The sequence below is a fragment of the Anser anser genome (assembly GCF_964211835.1).
Source record: "Anser anser genome assembly, chromosome: 3".
Classification (NCBI taxonomy): Eukaryota; Metazoa; Chordata; class Aves; order Anseriformes; family Anatidae; genus Anser; species Anser anser.
In genome coordinates this window covers 49,286,550-49,301,409 of record NC_139722.1, presented here as the reverse complement: position 1 = coordinate 49,301,409, position 14,860 = coordinate 49,286,550, and the positions used below count along the sequence as shown (strand labels likewise).

The window sequence follows — 14,860 nt, the reverse complement described above, 5'->3', positions numbered from 1 at the left end:
TCATGTGGCCCTATATGATTCCACAAGCTGTTACACTGTTATGAGCTTACAGAAAATAAAAGCCTTCAAACCAAAATGCGAGGTTGTTTTCCCTCTTCAGAGTGTGATGGTGCTAAAGAGGGAAGGGCCGTAGCTGGCAGATGTCCTCTTTATGATTGATTGTGAATGAGAGCATTAATGCTGGCTTTCTGGCTACATATCTCAGGTCAGTTCTCTTCCCTCTGATGTTCTGGCCACAAGGGCAGGATAGCATCCACGACTCTTCCTCCTCCCAGATCCTTCTGGGCGAAAGTGGCTGGAGTATCCACCAGAGGCTACAAGAGCCATGGGTTTCAGAAGAGGATGGCTATGGAAAAGTGCAGATGAATGCAGGGCAGGCCTCTGTGATGGTCAGAACTGTAACCTCTGATCCCCTGAGGATCTCAGGTGCCGGTTCAGCCTCCCCCAAGTGAACCAGCTGGCCGTAGGGAGGAGGTAGATGTACCAGGTGGCATGTAATCCTCACTAAACCTTTCTCTGAGGTGGGGGAAGCTCCGAAATGAGAGCATGGTGGTTTGGGTTAGGGTGGGAAAACCATGCGCTCCCAATTCCCTGTACCATTGACCAAGACAGGCACAATGAAGATCCTGCTCGAGCTGGACAGTCAGGCATAAAAATTTTAGCCACCAGCTATTTGGAAAATGTCAGTGCTATCATTCTTCCTTGTTTCTTTGGTGAGTTCAGGGAGTCAACTCTGACTTTCTAGAAGGTTTGTAAAAATGTGTGAGGCATCATCACCCTTTTTCTGTAGGTCTAAAATTTCTGACGTTTATTTGGGAATAGCATTTCTCATGTAGAGTGTGCTGTCTGTGAGTGGCTTCACATCCCGAGTGTCTGACCTGCCCTGATTCCCACGTAGCCAAAGCATCTTTACTGCTCCGGAGTGCTAGAGGATGAAGGACAGGACTACTTGGCATCTGATTTGCAAATCCCCTGGTAATTTTGGGGGTTCTTCAGAATTAAAGACTGAAATTATTTTAAACCATCAGTGTCAATATCACTGAACTGTGATTTTTTTTTTCCTAACTTGTTCTTTTGCTCATTCTTCATGATTTAGAGCAGATGTAACTGTCTTCTTGCACTGAGTGAAAAGGCTTTAATATTCTTTGCTACGCACATAGAAAAATAATACTCTGACAGGACTGTGCTAACAGGCACCATGTCTCAGGCTGGCCAGAAATATTGCAGCTAGACAAGGGTTTGTCAATCATTTTTAAACAAAGGCTCACATAATCTTTTGAAAATAAGAAATTGCTTAGACAATTATGCAGCATTGCCAAGATGATTTTCACTTGCAAGCAAACAAAAATAGATCTACAAGCCAGTAGTTTATTTAACATATTTGTTCCCCCCCAGGTTCATTTTCTTGGGTGTGATGGGGATGTGTGCATACCCGTAATTAAGTAGTTGTGCAAAACTGCCTTCTGGACTGCTGTCTGATGCTTTGTGGTGTCTGGAAAGCAGTTGTTGAATGTGGTGATCACTGCTGGGCTTTGACATAAGCCATAACCATCACACGAAGGAGCCAACATTGGCCCTGTGAATAATCAGGGACAGGCAGGGCTGTGAGGGAGGCAGGGAAGAAAAGCTTTCCATAGGCAGGAAATGTTTTTTTCAGGAAGGTGTAATAAGCTGGTCATGTTGAGCTTTGCCATCTTTGCAGTGAAATTATTTAAAATTAATAAAAAGATTCCTATTTTCCCCTCCTCAGAGATGCCTCTGCAGATGACACTCGCACTCCCAGCTCTTGCTGGCCCCTGTTTCAGCTGAGGACAGCCGTGTCAGCTCAGGGCATCAAGTCTCAGCTCCCAGGGATGTAAATCAGGAGTAAGACCACTGAAGGCAGCCGGGAGACACTGTACAGGCAGAGATAAGAACCAGGTTTGCAGCTCCAAACTCATCATTTTCTCCGTTTCAGGCTGACATCTCCACAAATCCAGCAAGACAGCATAGGAAATCAATACTCGCCTGCTGCGTCCTGCTTCTTCACTGTTAAGTAAAGTCAGGCTCTTCCTCCTGCTGAATTATACGGACCTTTTCCTGTAGGCAGGGTGGGCACCGATGTACTTTCTGTGTTTTCAGGAATAACTGGGACTGTACAATAATGCAAGCCTTCTGATAGTCTGAGTGTTATTTCTGAGATTTCCTGGTAAAGGCCTTGCTTGCTTTAGCCATGAGTATAAACACTTGAGCAGAAAGGTAACAGCACCACTTTTATAAGGAAACTGATCAAGTTTGCTCCACAGCCAAGCTGTCAGTTAGGGTGAATGCCGATTTCTGCCTGATAAGAAAATTTGTCTGTTATCAGAGAAGAGATGTGGCCCCTGCTTTCCTCAGACCCTCTTTTTGATCCACAGCCGACAAAGTTCATGAATTTCTAATTTTGCTTTGTAATGTCAGGGTTATTACTGATAAAAATGAGAAGTACTTAATGACAGGATGACTTTTTTACAGCAACGTCTGCAGCAACGCATTTATTAATGCCAGAAATATGTGTATTCAGATTTTATCCTAAAACCCTTTAGACTTGTCTTTTTTCTTTCCTCCAAAGGCCAGTTTTCCACCCATAGGAAGAATACGCTCTCCATCGTTTAGGAGGAGGAGGACACACTCCCTCGAAGGCCAGGATTTAGCTGCCACATGCCGTGGGACAGCACATCCCTCCTGACCCGGGAAGACGAAGCTGGGGCCACCAACTCCCCAGCAGGTCCTTCCCAGTGACCGTGCCTGTCTGCAGGAGGGAAAGCCCCGGCGAGGAAGGCTGCTCTGGGGATGCGAGAGGCTTGTCCGTCCGTCGGCCCCCAGGATGCCAGTTTTCTGCGGGAAACTCTGGCCTTGGGGCAAGGGGCGAGCGCGGCCGCCATGCGCCCGAATGCTGCTGCCCTCTCCCGGGTGGATGCAGCCAGACAGGACACATTGGGCGGGGACGGAGAGCCCAGGGGACACCTTCACCCTGCTGGGGGGCAAGAGAGAGCAGGGCAGGCCTCACCACCAGAATAAAGCGGTCCCCAGGCTGGGAGATGCCGCAGGGGCACCTGGAGCCAGGGTGATGTCGCCAAAGCTCCTCAGACTTCGGGCTGCACGTGGGAGCACGGGCCACGCTCAACTGAAGAGCGTGTTGTGGCTCTCAGGCTTTGCCCACCCTATCAAGGGATCCTGGTCTTGCAAACGTGGTGCTCTCGGCCATGCTTGGGCTGAGCCTGCAATGCCGGGTGTTATGCAGGAGGGTATCTCTTGGACTCGGCCAAAATCTTGGCAGGGTCAGCTCCGAACACGGAGCCACAGGGCTCTGTTCTGCCTCTGCGGTGCGTGTCTGAGCAGAGAGCCCAAGCCCCGGTGAAAGGCCCGTTGAATTCCCAGCACTCTGGTGACACGGAATGGGCACGGGGTCAGGGTCCCACCACCACAGCCGCTGGCACAAAGCGAGGCCCTGCGTCTGCTGCCGAGGAGGCTGCGTGGTGCCATAACTCACACTGCGTGCCCTGGCAGGGACCTCCTTCAGGGGCTGCAATTTTTTGGGGGGAAACACAGGTACAGCTGGCAGGCGGGCACGAGCAGCGTGCCCAGCTGGGGATTACATGGCGGGGAGTGCACTGCAGGAGGGCGTGCGCCGTTCCTCACCGGCGCTTTTTATGACCGGGGGATCACTGCTGTAATTACTGCATTTTTAGCACTTTTTGGGTCGCTTCCTATGGGACAGACACCTCACAGTTCCCCCCCACCACACACAAGCCACGCCCACAACCACAGAGCCACGCCCATAAACACGAAGCCGCGCCCACCCCAACAACCCACGCCCACCCGATAACCCACGCCCACCCCCAATAACCCACGCCCACCCCGATAACCCACGCCCACCCCGATAACCCACGCCCACCCCGATAACCCACGCCCACCCCGATAACCCACGCCCACCCCCAATAACCCACGCCCACCCCGATAACCCACGCCCACCCGATAACCCACGCCCACCCCCATAACCCACGCCCACCCCAACAACCCACGCCCACCCCCATAACCCACGCCCACCCGATAACCCACGCCCACCCCCATAACCCACGCCCACCCGATAACCCACGCCCACCCCGATAACCCACGCCCACCCCGGTAACCCACGCCCAGCCTGTGAGCGGCGCGGCGCTTCCGCTTCCTCAGCGGGGCCGCCATGGCGCCGCCGCCCGGCTTCCATCTCCTCCTCCTCCTTCTCCTCCTCGTGCTGCTGCTGCCGCCTGGCCCCGCCGCGGGGCTGCAGGCGCTGGGCGAGGCGGCCGAGATGGCGGCCGGGCTGCGGGCCGGGCTGCCCGAGCTGGAGCTGGAGCTGCCCGGGCTGGAGCTGCCCGAGCTGCCCGAGCTGGAGCCGCCCGAGCTGGAGCCCGAGTGCCGCCGGCTGCTGGCCGCCTTCGCGGAGGGCAGCGCGGCGCTGTCGGGGTGCCTGGCCCGCCGAGCCCGCCCCGTGCGGCTGTGCCAGGCGTGCCGCGGGCAGTACCGCAGCCTGCTGGGCCGCTACCGGGACATCGCCCGCGCCCTCGGGGTGGGTCCTCGGGGAGGGGGTGGATGGGGATGGGGTGGGGGTAACGGTACCGGGGGGCAGCGGGGGCAGCTGCCCCGCACCCCTTCGGGAGGCGGTCTGCGAGTACCGGCGTGTGTCCGAGCGTTGGCTCGGTGCAGAGGGGTGTTCGGGTGAGGTTTGGCCTCTCCAGGGCAAGCGTCCGGCCGGCAGTCGTCTGAGGTGGAAACCTGTGCCGTGTCTGCTCGGTTTTCACAGGGGGGCTGTTCTGTAAGGCCTCCGATCAGGTCGCGTGGAGGCGAGGGATGGAGCACGTAGTTCTCGCTTTTACGTGGCACCTTGTCTCCTGAAGGGTTTGTAATGCGGCCGAAACGCTTCAGGGTGGAGGCCATTGCTGGGGAACTTTCAACATGACGTTTTCATTGCCAAACAAATCCCGGTACTTATAATGTGTATGAACTCCCTATGGCCTCTGTTCTGGAGTACCGGCAGCCTGGGAGGGCAGGTTCAGCATTTCGCCTGAAATGCACGTCTGTGTTTGCCTTTCCCTCTGTGCATGGATTGCCTAACCGAAGAAATAAAGGAGGCAACCCCTTGTGACCTAGGTCCATGATCATAAAAGTGGCCAGATACCTGATGTAACCTCGTGTTCTGTCCTGCAGTAATGGCACTGCAGCATGGAAGAAGCGGCCAAGTTAAGTTTTGGACAGCTCTGCAACGTGAAATCCTCAGTAGGCTTATAAATAAGCTAGGCAAACATCCTTAAGGAGTGATACAGTTCTACCAGATCCAGTTTGGGATTTAAAGTGTTTTTTTTTCCCCACTCAGGATTAAAGCTGGTGAGGAAGCTTCACAGTTTTAACTCGCTTCCTGAAGCAACCAGGGAGTTTCCTGCATAAACAACTGCCTTGCATGTCTGCATGCCACTTAGCAGAATGGAAGCGTGGGAGTTACCAGAAGTGACTTCTGCCTTTGAGTCTCATGGGGAAACCTATTTAAAAAGTAAACCCATTTTAAAAGAGAAAGGTGCTGGATCTCTCATAAAGCTGTGCAAGCAACATGCTTCTTGCTGAAGGGATTCTTTTCTTGCGTGTCCCATGTTGCTCATCAAAGAGGCTTTTGGCAGCCTTGGCAATTTTGGGGAGTGCTTAAGGCAATTTAGCAGCTAGAAACCAGGAACTGGAGCATGGGAGTCAGGTGACTGGAGAGCGTGGTTTTCTATCAGTGACTTGGGGAAGAAATGAAGGCTCTGGAGGAGAAAAACGTTAGTCTAAGTTCTGATAGGGATGCTTCGTTTCCTCTTTATTCTGTAACTGCTTTTGGAGTGATTCTGCATTTTTTACTAGCTTGGTCCAGAGAGTAATTTGCTGTAAGAGTTCTGCCACGCCTCCCCTTGGAGGACGGGGTACATTGGATGGCTCTCTGAGATGAGATCAGCCTGGTACCTGCACTGGGTGAAGGAGAGCCTGGCCAGACACCAGGCTTGTGGGAGCGACCGCTGTGCAGAGGACCCACATTCCTGGATGCGGGGGGGTGGCCGTGGTACAGCGTGTTGGTACGGCACGGCCAGACCTTGCTCTCTCTTGTTTGGGTTTTGTTTGCTTGGAGGCCGTTCTGTTGGTTCAGCTCCTTCAAATAAGTCTGCAATCTGATGAGAATGGTACCCTACCCATCTCTGGCTTGAGCTGGCTCCTAGGGCAGCAGCCCAGAACTGGATGAGTACAAGCTGGCTGACAGGGGAGGCTCTGACTCTGTGCTTTCATGCGTCTGTGTATTTTTGACCAACAAGCGTGCAGTCCTAGTAGATCTTCAAAGACCATGTGCACTAAGCTGTGTTGCGTGTAGGGTGATTTGGAGGATCAGAAGATGTTTATCGTTCAGTTGATTCTGCTCTAGAAATGGCAATGTGATGAGATGCGTTCATTTAGCTGTGTTTACCTAAAAATACTTCTCAAACTTTCACTTCATATTTTTAACACCAGATGGCTTTTTTTTTCCCCTTTTTGTTCTAGAATTCTTCTGAGAGCCACAATTGTGCCAAAAGCATCTTGACCTCGGACAGGCTGCAGATAGTTGTGACCCTTTCAGAGTTCTTTAACGAAACCTGGGAGACAGCCAACTGTGCAAGTAAGTGACTCGTTCTACAGCTTTCATGCCACTGTTAAGTTAAGTCCTAACTTTGGCCCTAAGATTTGCATGGATCAGATTTGTATGTATTTGTTTAAATACATACAGTATATAACATAAAGATCCTAAACTAGAGCAACTCCGATGAGGGCTACAGGAGGTTTTTATTGGTTAAGGGATACTGCCAAAAATCTGAGGGTGTTCGTCTATATAAAAAATTGGAAGTTACATGTATTTGTTCTAGGCAAGCCTTTCAAAAGGAGGTTACATTAGGGTTGTGTGTGTTTGTGCAATCTGCAAACCCTGCTGGAGACTTCCCTTAGTTTCACTGTAGCTTCTTCTGTTTTTCCCATCTTTCCTTTTTTTTTAATTTATGTAAGGAACTTTGACTTTTTTGTTAATAAGTCAGTAACTGCAGTGCTTACTTGTATCTGCCTCCACAGTCATGCCTGTGATTTCATTTCATGGGTGGAGGGTGTCCAAGTCCATCCTTGTGCCTCGCTATCCCCATGCTGATGGTGCTGTGCCATGCTTGCAGATGAACTGCAGCTCTTGGCTCTTCCCCAGGTGTGGGAAGTGGGACGCTATGCTAAAAGGTGCACTAGAAAATGGAGGGAATAGCACTGTGAAGCTAAGCATTACGGATAATGGGGCTTTCTACAAAGTCCTGTGAGAGCCTGGAAGAGTGTTGTGGTTTTTTTTTCATTTGCGAGTCTGGCTCCGTGAGGGCTGGAAAGGCAGTGTGGAAGGAGCCCTTTGGTCTGTGCTGTCCTGCCATGCTCAGATTTTGATCTGTGTGCTGCCTTCCCTGTGTCCTTGTGAATGCCCACTCAACGCTGATGGTGCTTCCTTCTTTCATGAGAATTTTCTAGGATGTCTGCTTGCTCTTGTAGTGCTGTTGCTGAATGTCTAAATTCCCAAACCCCTGTCACTTTCAAGGATTTGTCTGGTTAGAGCACCTGAAACTGGGTGGCTGGCTGCCTGGGAGTGCCAATGGGCTGGGGTTGAGTGGGTCTGTGACTTGGAGGAAAGCCCCAAAGCTCCCCTGAAAGCTGGTGAAATGGTCAGCTCTTGTATTAAATAGCATTAACCTACACTCTGATTTCTAACGCTGTTCATGGTCCAGCTTTTCCCTGGGTGCCCCCACTTTCATCTCTGCTTCTGATGATTCTGCTGCCATATAATGGCTGTTACTGTTGCTGGGCAAAGCCAGATTTTCAGGGTAGAAAATAAAAGTAATGTCTTGTTTTATCTTAAAGTCCAAGGATAATTCAGACCTCCTCTTCAGAAAGCTCTTGATGATAGTCTTCATCTTTCACTTAATCAAGGCCAATTAATTCTGAAAAATGTTCTCGATGAAGAGTTAGGTCAGCAGGTCTAAGACATCAATGGCAGGCGGATAAGGAAAATGCAGTGTTGACTAGACCTGTCTTTTATAGTCGAGAGCTCTCTTTGCAAGAGTGGAGTGCCTGGGGCTTGTCAGCTATGGAAATGTTAGAATATCCTGATGTTTTTCTTTCTCTTTGACAGATTGTTTAAAGAACAACAGTGAGGGATTATCAAATTCTACTGTAGAATTCCTGGATTTATTCAATAAGTCTCTGACGTGTTTTGAACATAACCTTCAGGTATTTATGCTGTTGTATTTAAGAGAATCACTAAATCCTCTAATTGCTAGAAAAATCTTGTTTATGCTGAATAAACTGCGGATACGTATTAGGCAAATAAAACTCTCAAGCTCGCCAGCAGTTTAGGCACATAGATCAGTGATCTGCAAAAATGTGGCTATTTACAGACTGAGAGCCTAAAATTAATTCTAATTGATATTCACCTTGACTTCATTTTGTATGTAGTTGCAATGCTACTTCACATCAGAATTTCTGAATTCACAACAGTTGATAATTACATAGTAAGTACGATAATGTCTGACTGCTGGCACTTGTTCCACGAAGAGGTAGAAATGTTGTCTTCTGACTTAACAATGCAATCTTTAAATAACCTTTTGATAACATAGACCAGTTCAGAAACACCGGCTACCTTATATGATTGTTACAATTCTCTTGACTAGTGAATTTTTTGGTAGTCCGTACCAGAAAGGCAACATAACGCACTTTGTGAAATAAATGTGGTAATTTTCCTTAAAGAAAATGCCATAAATCGCCTAAGAAAAGGCACATAATCCATTTCATTTGGAAGCTAGCCAAGTTCTGACATCATTCAATAGGAAAAATGGGAAATGATGGGTATGGTACAATTTCTGAGGGAACCATCTGTGTTTTTTATTATTAATGCTATCTAGGAAATGTGCCTGGATATGCCTTGGTCAGGCGCAACGCGGAGTGGTCTGTCAATCAAATATCCAAATTTGATCTTAACCCAGTGGTCAGTGGTTAGCTGATACAGTAATTACTGGGTTTGGAATGTCGTTAGAAACTGTAGTTTTGTTTTCAAGTATGTTCTGTTGCATTTGGTGATGGTGAAGGCCGAAAAGTCAAAAGGGTTGTTTATTATGGCAAAGTCTGTGATGGTCAGAGTTGCTCAGCAGTAGCAACAGTTACTTGCCTATGGTCAGATGATCAACCTGGTCAAATGAAAAAAAAATACAAAACACTGTTAAGGAACCTGATCTGTGGCTCCAGAATAACATCTAGTTGCTTGCAGTTTTTCTCCTGTCTCTCCTTCTGGGAGCCGGTACTTTTAAAAATGTTTTTTAAAAAACATAACACCTGCTGATTCAAGAGATGCATAATCTGCAAAAAAAAAAAAAAAAAAAGGTTCTTGTCACTAGAGCAGCCCAATGAATTAGTGTTTTGGTCCCTTTTCCTCCTGCATTGTCATGTGAGTTGTCTGTCTGGGTCTTTCCTCAATGTGGGTTGTTATAAATCTGAATTTTGGTTCAAGCTTGACTGTAGTTTTTATAATTCCTTCAAACTCTGTGTGAGTGCTGTTCTGTAACCCTAGGGACAAGCCGTTGATGTGTCACCAAATAACTACACCGAAGTATGTAAGAACTGCAACGGAACCTACAAGATGTTGAACGACCTCTATAACAACTTGCAGAAGCTGAACAGACATGGCAGTGAGTCTGGACACTCCGCGCACTTGTGTATCGATGTGGAAGATGCAGTAAGTACTTGTTCATACTCAACAGGGAGACCTTAATCTGTGTCATGTGTGCTTTTCTTGCTAGGGATTGCTTTTTCCCCATTCAGTTTGGGACCAGCAGCAGGGCTTTTGGCAGCCTGATGTCCAGTGGAAGGGAGGGAGCCCAGGGAGGCTGTCTTGGTAGGTCCTGTCCTCAGTCAAGCAGCGGGAGCGTGACTGAGGCTCCTGATTGCCTGAGCACATTCCAGTTTGAGTAGCTGCACTTTAATTTCTTGTTACAGTGAAGGGGGTGGATTTAAAAAAAAAATCTCTTAATCTTCTGGCTTTTAATGCAAAGCTTCACTGCTATTGTTCTAGCCGGTGTGATAATTGATTCCCTATTACAGCAGCTGTTTCTAGGGGTCCTCAGTGTTTGCCACCTGTGTTTGGAAGGAGCTTTGCTACATTGTGAGGTTTCAAGCAGTTGGGCAAAAAGAGTGTTACTGAATGTGTGAGATTAACCCTGTCCCCACAAACTGTCAGTGAGTTCTGCGGCAAATGAGCATGTGGCATTGTCTACATTATATCTGAGTATAGTCTTTTTTTTTTTTTTTGACGCTTGTTGAAACTTTGATGTGAGATTTTGGCTCCACGTAAATTGCATGTTTCTACATTTCCAGGGATTTGCTTGTTTTTTTGGGGGGAGATCTGTTCAAGCTGTTTTCTGAGGTCATGTTTGAGTGCTTGAATATCCTGAATATCCGTATAACCTTGAATCCTTGAATATCCTGAATATCCATATAATACGTTCTCCTTCACTGTTTCCTTATGTTTCCGTGTAGATGAACATCACTCGGAAGCTTTGGAGCAGGACTTTCAACTGCTCCGTTCCCTGCAGTGATACGGTCCCGGTGATTGCAGTTTCATCCTTCATCCTCTTCCTACCTGTTGTTTTTTATCTTAGTAGCTTCCTTCACTCAAAGCAGAAGAAACGGATACTCATTCTGCGTAAGTGATGTTGCTGGCGTTGTGCTGTTAGAGTTGGGTGGTGCCAGGGACTCTCTTGGCTCCCGTGGGAGCGGGGGCCCAGCCGGCTCTGCCTGCAGCTGTGCTGACAGCGCTAATAGCGACTATTAGTCTGCTGCTGTCCCCTGAAGAAGGGTAGGAAAGAGCTTCAGCCATATCTTTTCATTAAAGTTTTTGGACGTGAACAGAAAGCTGTTTGCAAGTCTGTGGCGGATAAATAGAGGGAGTGGAGAGACGAGTTTTGTGGAATTCTTTGTGTTTAATTTTCATATAATTTTTCCCTTTCTAGCCAAGCGTATCCAGTCAAATGCCAGTCTTGTGAACATCCAAGAAAAATACAGCTGAGCTGCAAAACAAAACCTGAGAACTGCTGCTGGTATACAGTGGGTACAATTGTGTTGGAATGAGGCCGGCACAAAAGAGGAGTTAATTATGGTTTAGTGTAATGATACAGAGCAACACAAGTTAAACAAAATGCTGTCTGACTTCTAAGCAAGGATATTAACAAACATGACAAGGCAGGGCTGTGTGACACTGTATGGACTCTGGCTTTGAAAAATCTGTGGTTTTTTTTTTCAGTCTCAGGCTGAAGCTGGTGTTTTTCTCTCTAAGCTTTTGTACTTCTCACCAGTAGAATAGCTATACTTTCTTTGCATGTTTTTTTTTTCCTCTTTAATTTATCATATTTGATTCACAGAAATCTATCTGAGATTCTGGATCTTTTTGAGGTGATTTTCATAGACAGGAAAAACTTGAAGTAATATTTGATGTTCCTGTTTGAAACATTATTTCCATGTAACACTCTGTCTTGTCAGACTTGGAATGGACAGGAAAGCTTCAAAAAAATAAAAACTTCCCATCTTTTTGATCCTTCTCTCTAAAGTCATGCTGCTGCTCAGTTGATTGTAATGGTCTCTGTGAAAAGCATGAAATATGCAGAGGAAGTGGTAATATTTAATGTTTAAAGCCAGCAACAAAAGCAACAGAACTGCCAGTGCTAGACGTGAATAGTGATCATTGATGACTACAGTATTCAGCTATCTCTGATATAAGTGGCATATTTAGTCATTTGCACACTTCAACCACTAAAATATTTGCTTTTCAAATGTTATATTTTCGGAGGCTTATTCTAGGTGTCTGCCCAGGTCACTGGGAATGCATCACTGTTTGTCTGTGTTGTTTCCTTTGCCTTTAAAGTGTGGGTTTTTTTTGCTTTTTTAAAGTGTTGAGGTAAAGTCAAGTCACTGGACATGCTGAATTTCCTAGCCTAGAGCTTGCTGTGGCTTAATACAGAGGTATTTACAGGAGTGTGGTAGGGAAAAAATGGTCCTTTCATGCATAACATGTATTGTACAGGTAAATGAACCAGGGGGTTCATGCAACTTGAAAACTGTCTTGAAGGACAATGAAGATGCTGTGCTTGGAATTTGATGACTTTCAAGAAATAGTCTTTAAAAATTAGCCCTGTGAAACAGATGAATAATAAATACAAGCATGTGGAATTCCAAAGCAGATGAAAAATCTGTACAGTAACTGCAGGGATGGATAGTGCTGCTGACAGGCGGTGGGTACGGTTCAACAAGCAGCAGCTGCAGTGATACCAGAGGTTCGGTTTGGCTGATGATGGTGCTAATTTGGGAGAGTGATGGGGTTGAAACAACTTATAGCTGTACTTGATGTTAATGAATGGCTTTGCTCCCATTTGGAAATACCTGTTTTTATAACCGTGAGATAAAACCAAATGGCCATATCATCTAAAAATCGAATTTCTCTTGAAACCTGCGTGTCTGACTGTGGTCAACAACTGTATGAAAGTCTTACGTACTTGACTTGCATTTGAGCCTAGTTTGTTTAATTATTTCTTTGCACAAGGGCTCAAATACATATATAATGGTTTAACAAAACAGTCCTGAAGTCATCCTAGTCATTGTGGGTTTTTTTGGTTTTGAGCCATGACATACTGTCAGTTTTAAAGTCAAGTTGACACTGTGTGTTTGTTATCAAGTAAAATACTGTGTTAGTGATTGGCTCCATCCACATGACTGCTTTTTTTTTTTTTTTCATTCTATGACTGAGAAGTATTTATCTTCCTCTGTTAAACATGAATTACTAGGTCAACCGTCAGTTTGTTCTAGGTAGCTCGTAACAATAATAGAAAAGTTTTTCTTCTGGTTATTCTATAAAGTTACTTCCTTGTGGCTAGGAGAGGCATGTTGCCTTTAGGAAAAAAGACGTTTAATATTTTTATATCTGTTATTCTTAAACTTCAACTTTCTGGGACTTATTCAGCTGTCTGCTCTAATAGCATTACATCGATTTGGGACATCATATGATTGAGAGCTGTTCAAAACAATCTTTCATTCATGCAGATAAAGCCAGTTTGTATGTGCAGCACTTCAGAATGACAGCTTTTATACTGTAAGCGGTGGCTTTTTGAGCACATTCGTGCTAAGTAGGTCTCAAAGTCATTACTTTTGGATATGGTGGTTAAGCACTTTACAAAAAAAAAAATAAAAAAAAAATCAGCTTTTCTTATTTTCCTGGCTGCTAAGCCAAACGGAAATACTCATGTGACTTTTTTTTATTTTAAAGCAGCAGTAATGTTTACACTTGAGATTTTAAATCTTATATCCACTATTTCTCCTTTTTCTTTTCCAAACTTTGTACTGCTAACTTGCTTTACACAGTTATATTTTTGGTAGGATGCTTCACATATAAATTGACTGAATTCTCTTTATAATCTTTCCAAGAGTAATGTGGAAGCACACAGATGGTGTGTTTGAAGGAGAACTAGAACTCATTTTGCTGCTAAACTTTCATCTTCGTTTATTTTTTGCCTTTTTGGTATTATATGTACAAAACAGTGAACTTTGGAAATACTGGTTGTTTGTATCCTTTTGTGCAAATAAAGATTTCTAACTGTGGGGTGGCACTTTGATTTGTATTTATACTTATTAGGAATCCTCTAAATGCTGAGAGTCAGCTTTAATAAAGATTGTCAATAAACAGTGAACAGTGTGGTTTCTTAATTGCTCCATTTATAGGAGTTTTATATTCCTGCTGTTCGGGGTTTGTGTTTAGAGGCACCTGCTTATTATTCCTCATTATGCCATTTGCAGGAAAACAGTATCGGAAGGACATTTTCAAAGCGGCGCTGCAGTGAATTACAGAAGAAATGAATTGCAACTGCTGAGAAAGGGTGGAGTTTGAGTGCAGTTAAATCCTGCAGAAGTATACAGAAAGAGTCTCATTAGCTGCAATGGAGTTTCTTAGACAGTTGTCTGGGGGTAAGGGTACTTGGGATAACTTGGTGTCCTTGTGGGGTGGCTTTTAGTTACCTGCACTGGCCCCTCTTTCAGCTCCAGCAGTCGCCCTGTTGAATTTCTCTTGGACTGGAAGATTTTCTTAAAATGACAGTGCAGTGAGTCATGGTGGAGAGACCTGGGTCTTGGTTGACGATAGCATTATGCATATATGGTAGGTGTGAATGTCTCAAAGGCAAATTTAATCTCAGTTTGTCACAAAGGGACTTCCAGAAGAGCTGGGAAAGTATTATGTCAGTATCTGAGGTACAGGTTCAGCTGGAAAACTAGGTACAGTTCTGCCTGCACGTGTTCTTGGGATTTGAAAGGGAATAAGTATAAGAGAAGGACAAGCAGGAAGAGTGGGGGATTAACCCAGTGAGTGGAACAGAGGTGCAGGGAGTAATTGAGGGTGGAAATGGGTATCTGAAAGCACACTCAGTTGCACACTTCTTAGCCTGATCTTCATTAAGTTTGACTTAGGAGAGCAGTGATTTTACTGATCACATGGCTTATCGTTCCAGAGAAACTCTATATTAAATGAAGATTGTCTTTATTAAGTTTGACCAACACTTCTCTATTTTTGCAGTGTTTAAAGGTACCCTTTGAAACAGTAGAGTTAATAAATTCTATGACTTGCCTGAAGCATTACGTCTCCCAGCACTGCAAATAGTATCTGTTCCTACTTGCTAGAGTCAGCCAGGATGACCTGTGGGCAACTAGTAATCTCGTGTTGTGCCAAGGGTTGAAACGAAGTTGTTGTCTGCTGGAAAGA

At 45.8% G+C, this 14,860-nt stretch overlaps 1 protein-coding gene across 1 annotated transcript; it reads left to right on the top strand.

Moving 5' to 3' along the window:
* The first annotated feature begins 4,163 nt into the window (after window positions 1-4,163).
* On the top strand, window positions 4,164-13,796 carry OSTM1 (osteoclastogenesis associated transmembrane protein 1). The gene is made up of 6 exons (XM_083828344.1): window positions 4,164-4,570; window positions 6,559-6,673; window positions 8,204-8,301; window positions 9,635-9,799; window positions 10,600-10,765; window positions 11,073-13,796. Exons 1-6 carry the CDS (start codon window positions 4,205-4,207, stop codon window positions 11,126-11,128), a joined length of 966 nt encoding a protein of 321 aa, XP_083684470.1. The 5' UTR covers window positions 4,164-4,204; the 3' UTR covers window positions 11,129-13,796.
* Window positions 13,797-14,860: the final 1,064 nt, after the last annotated feature.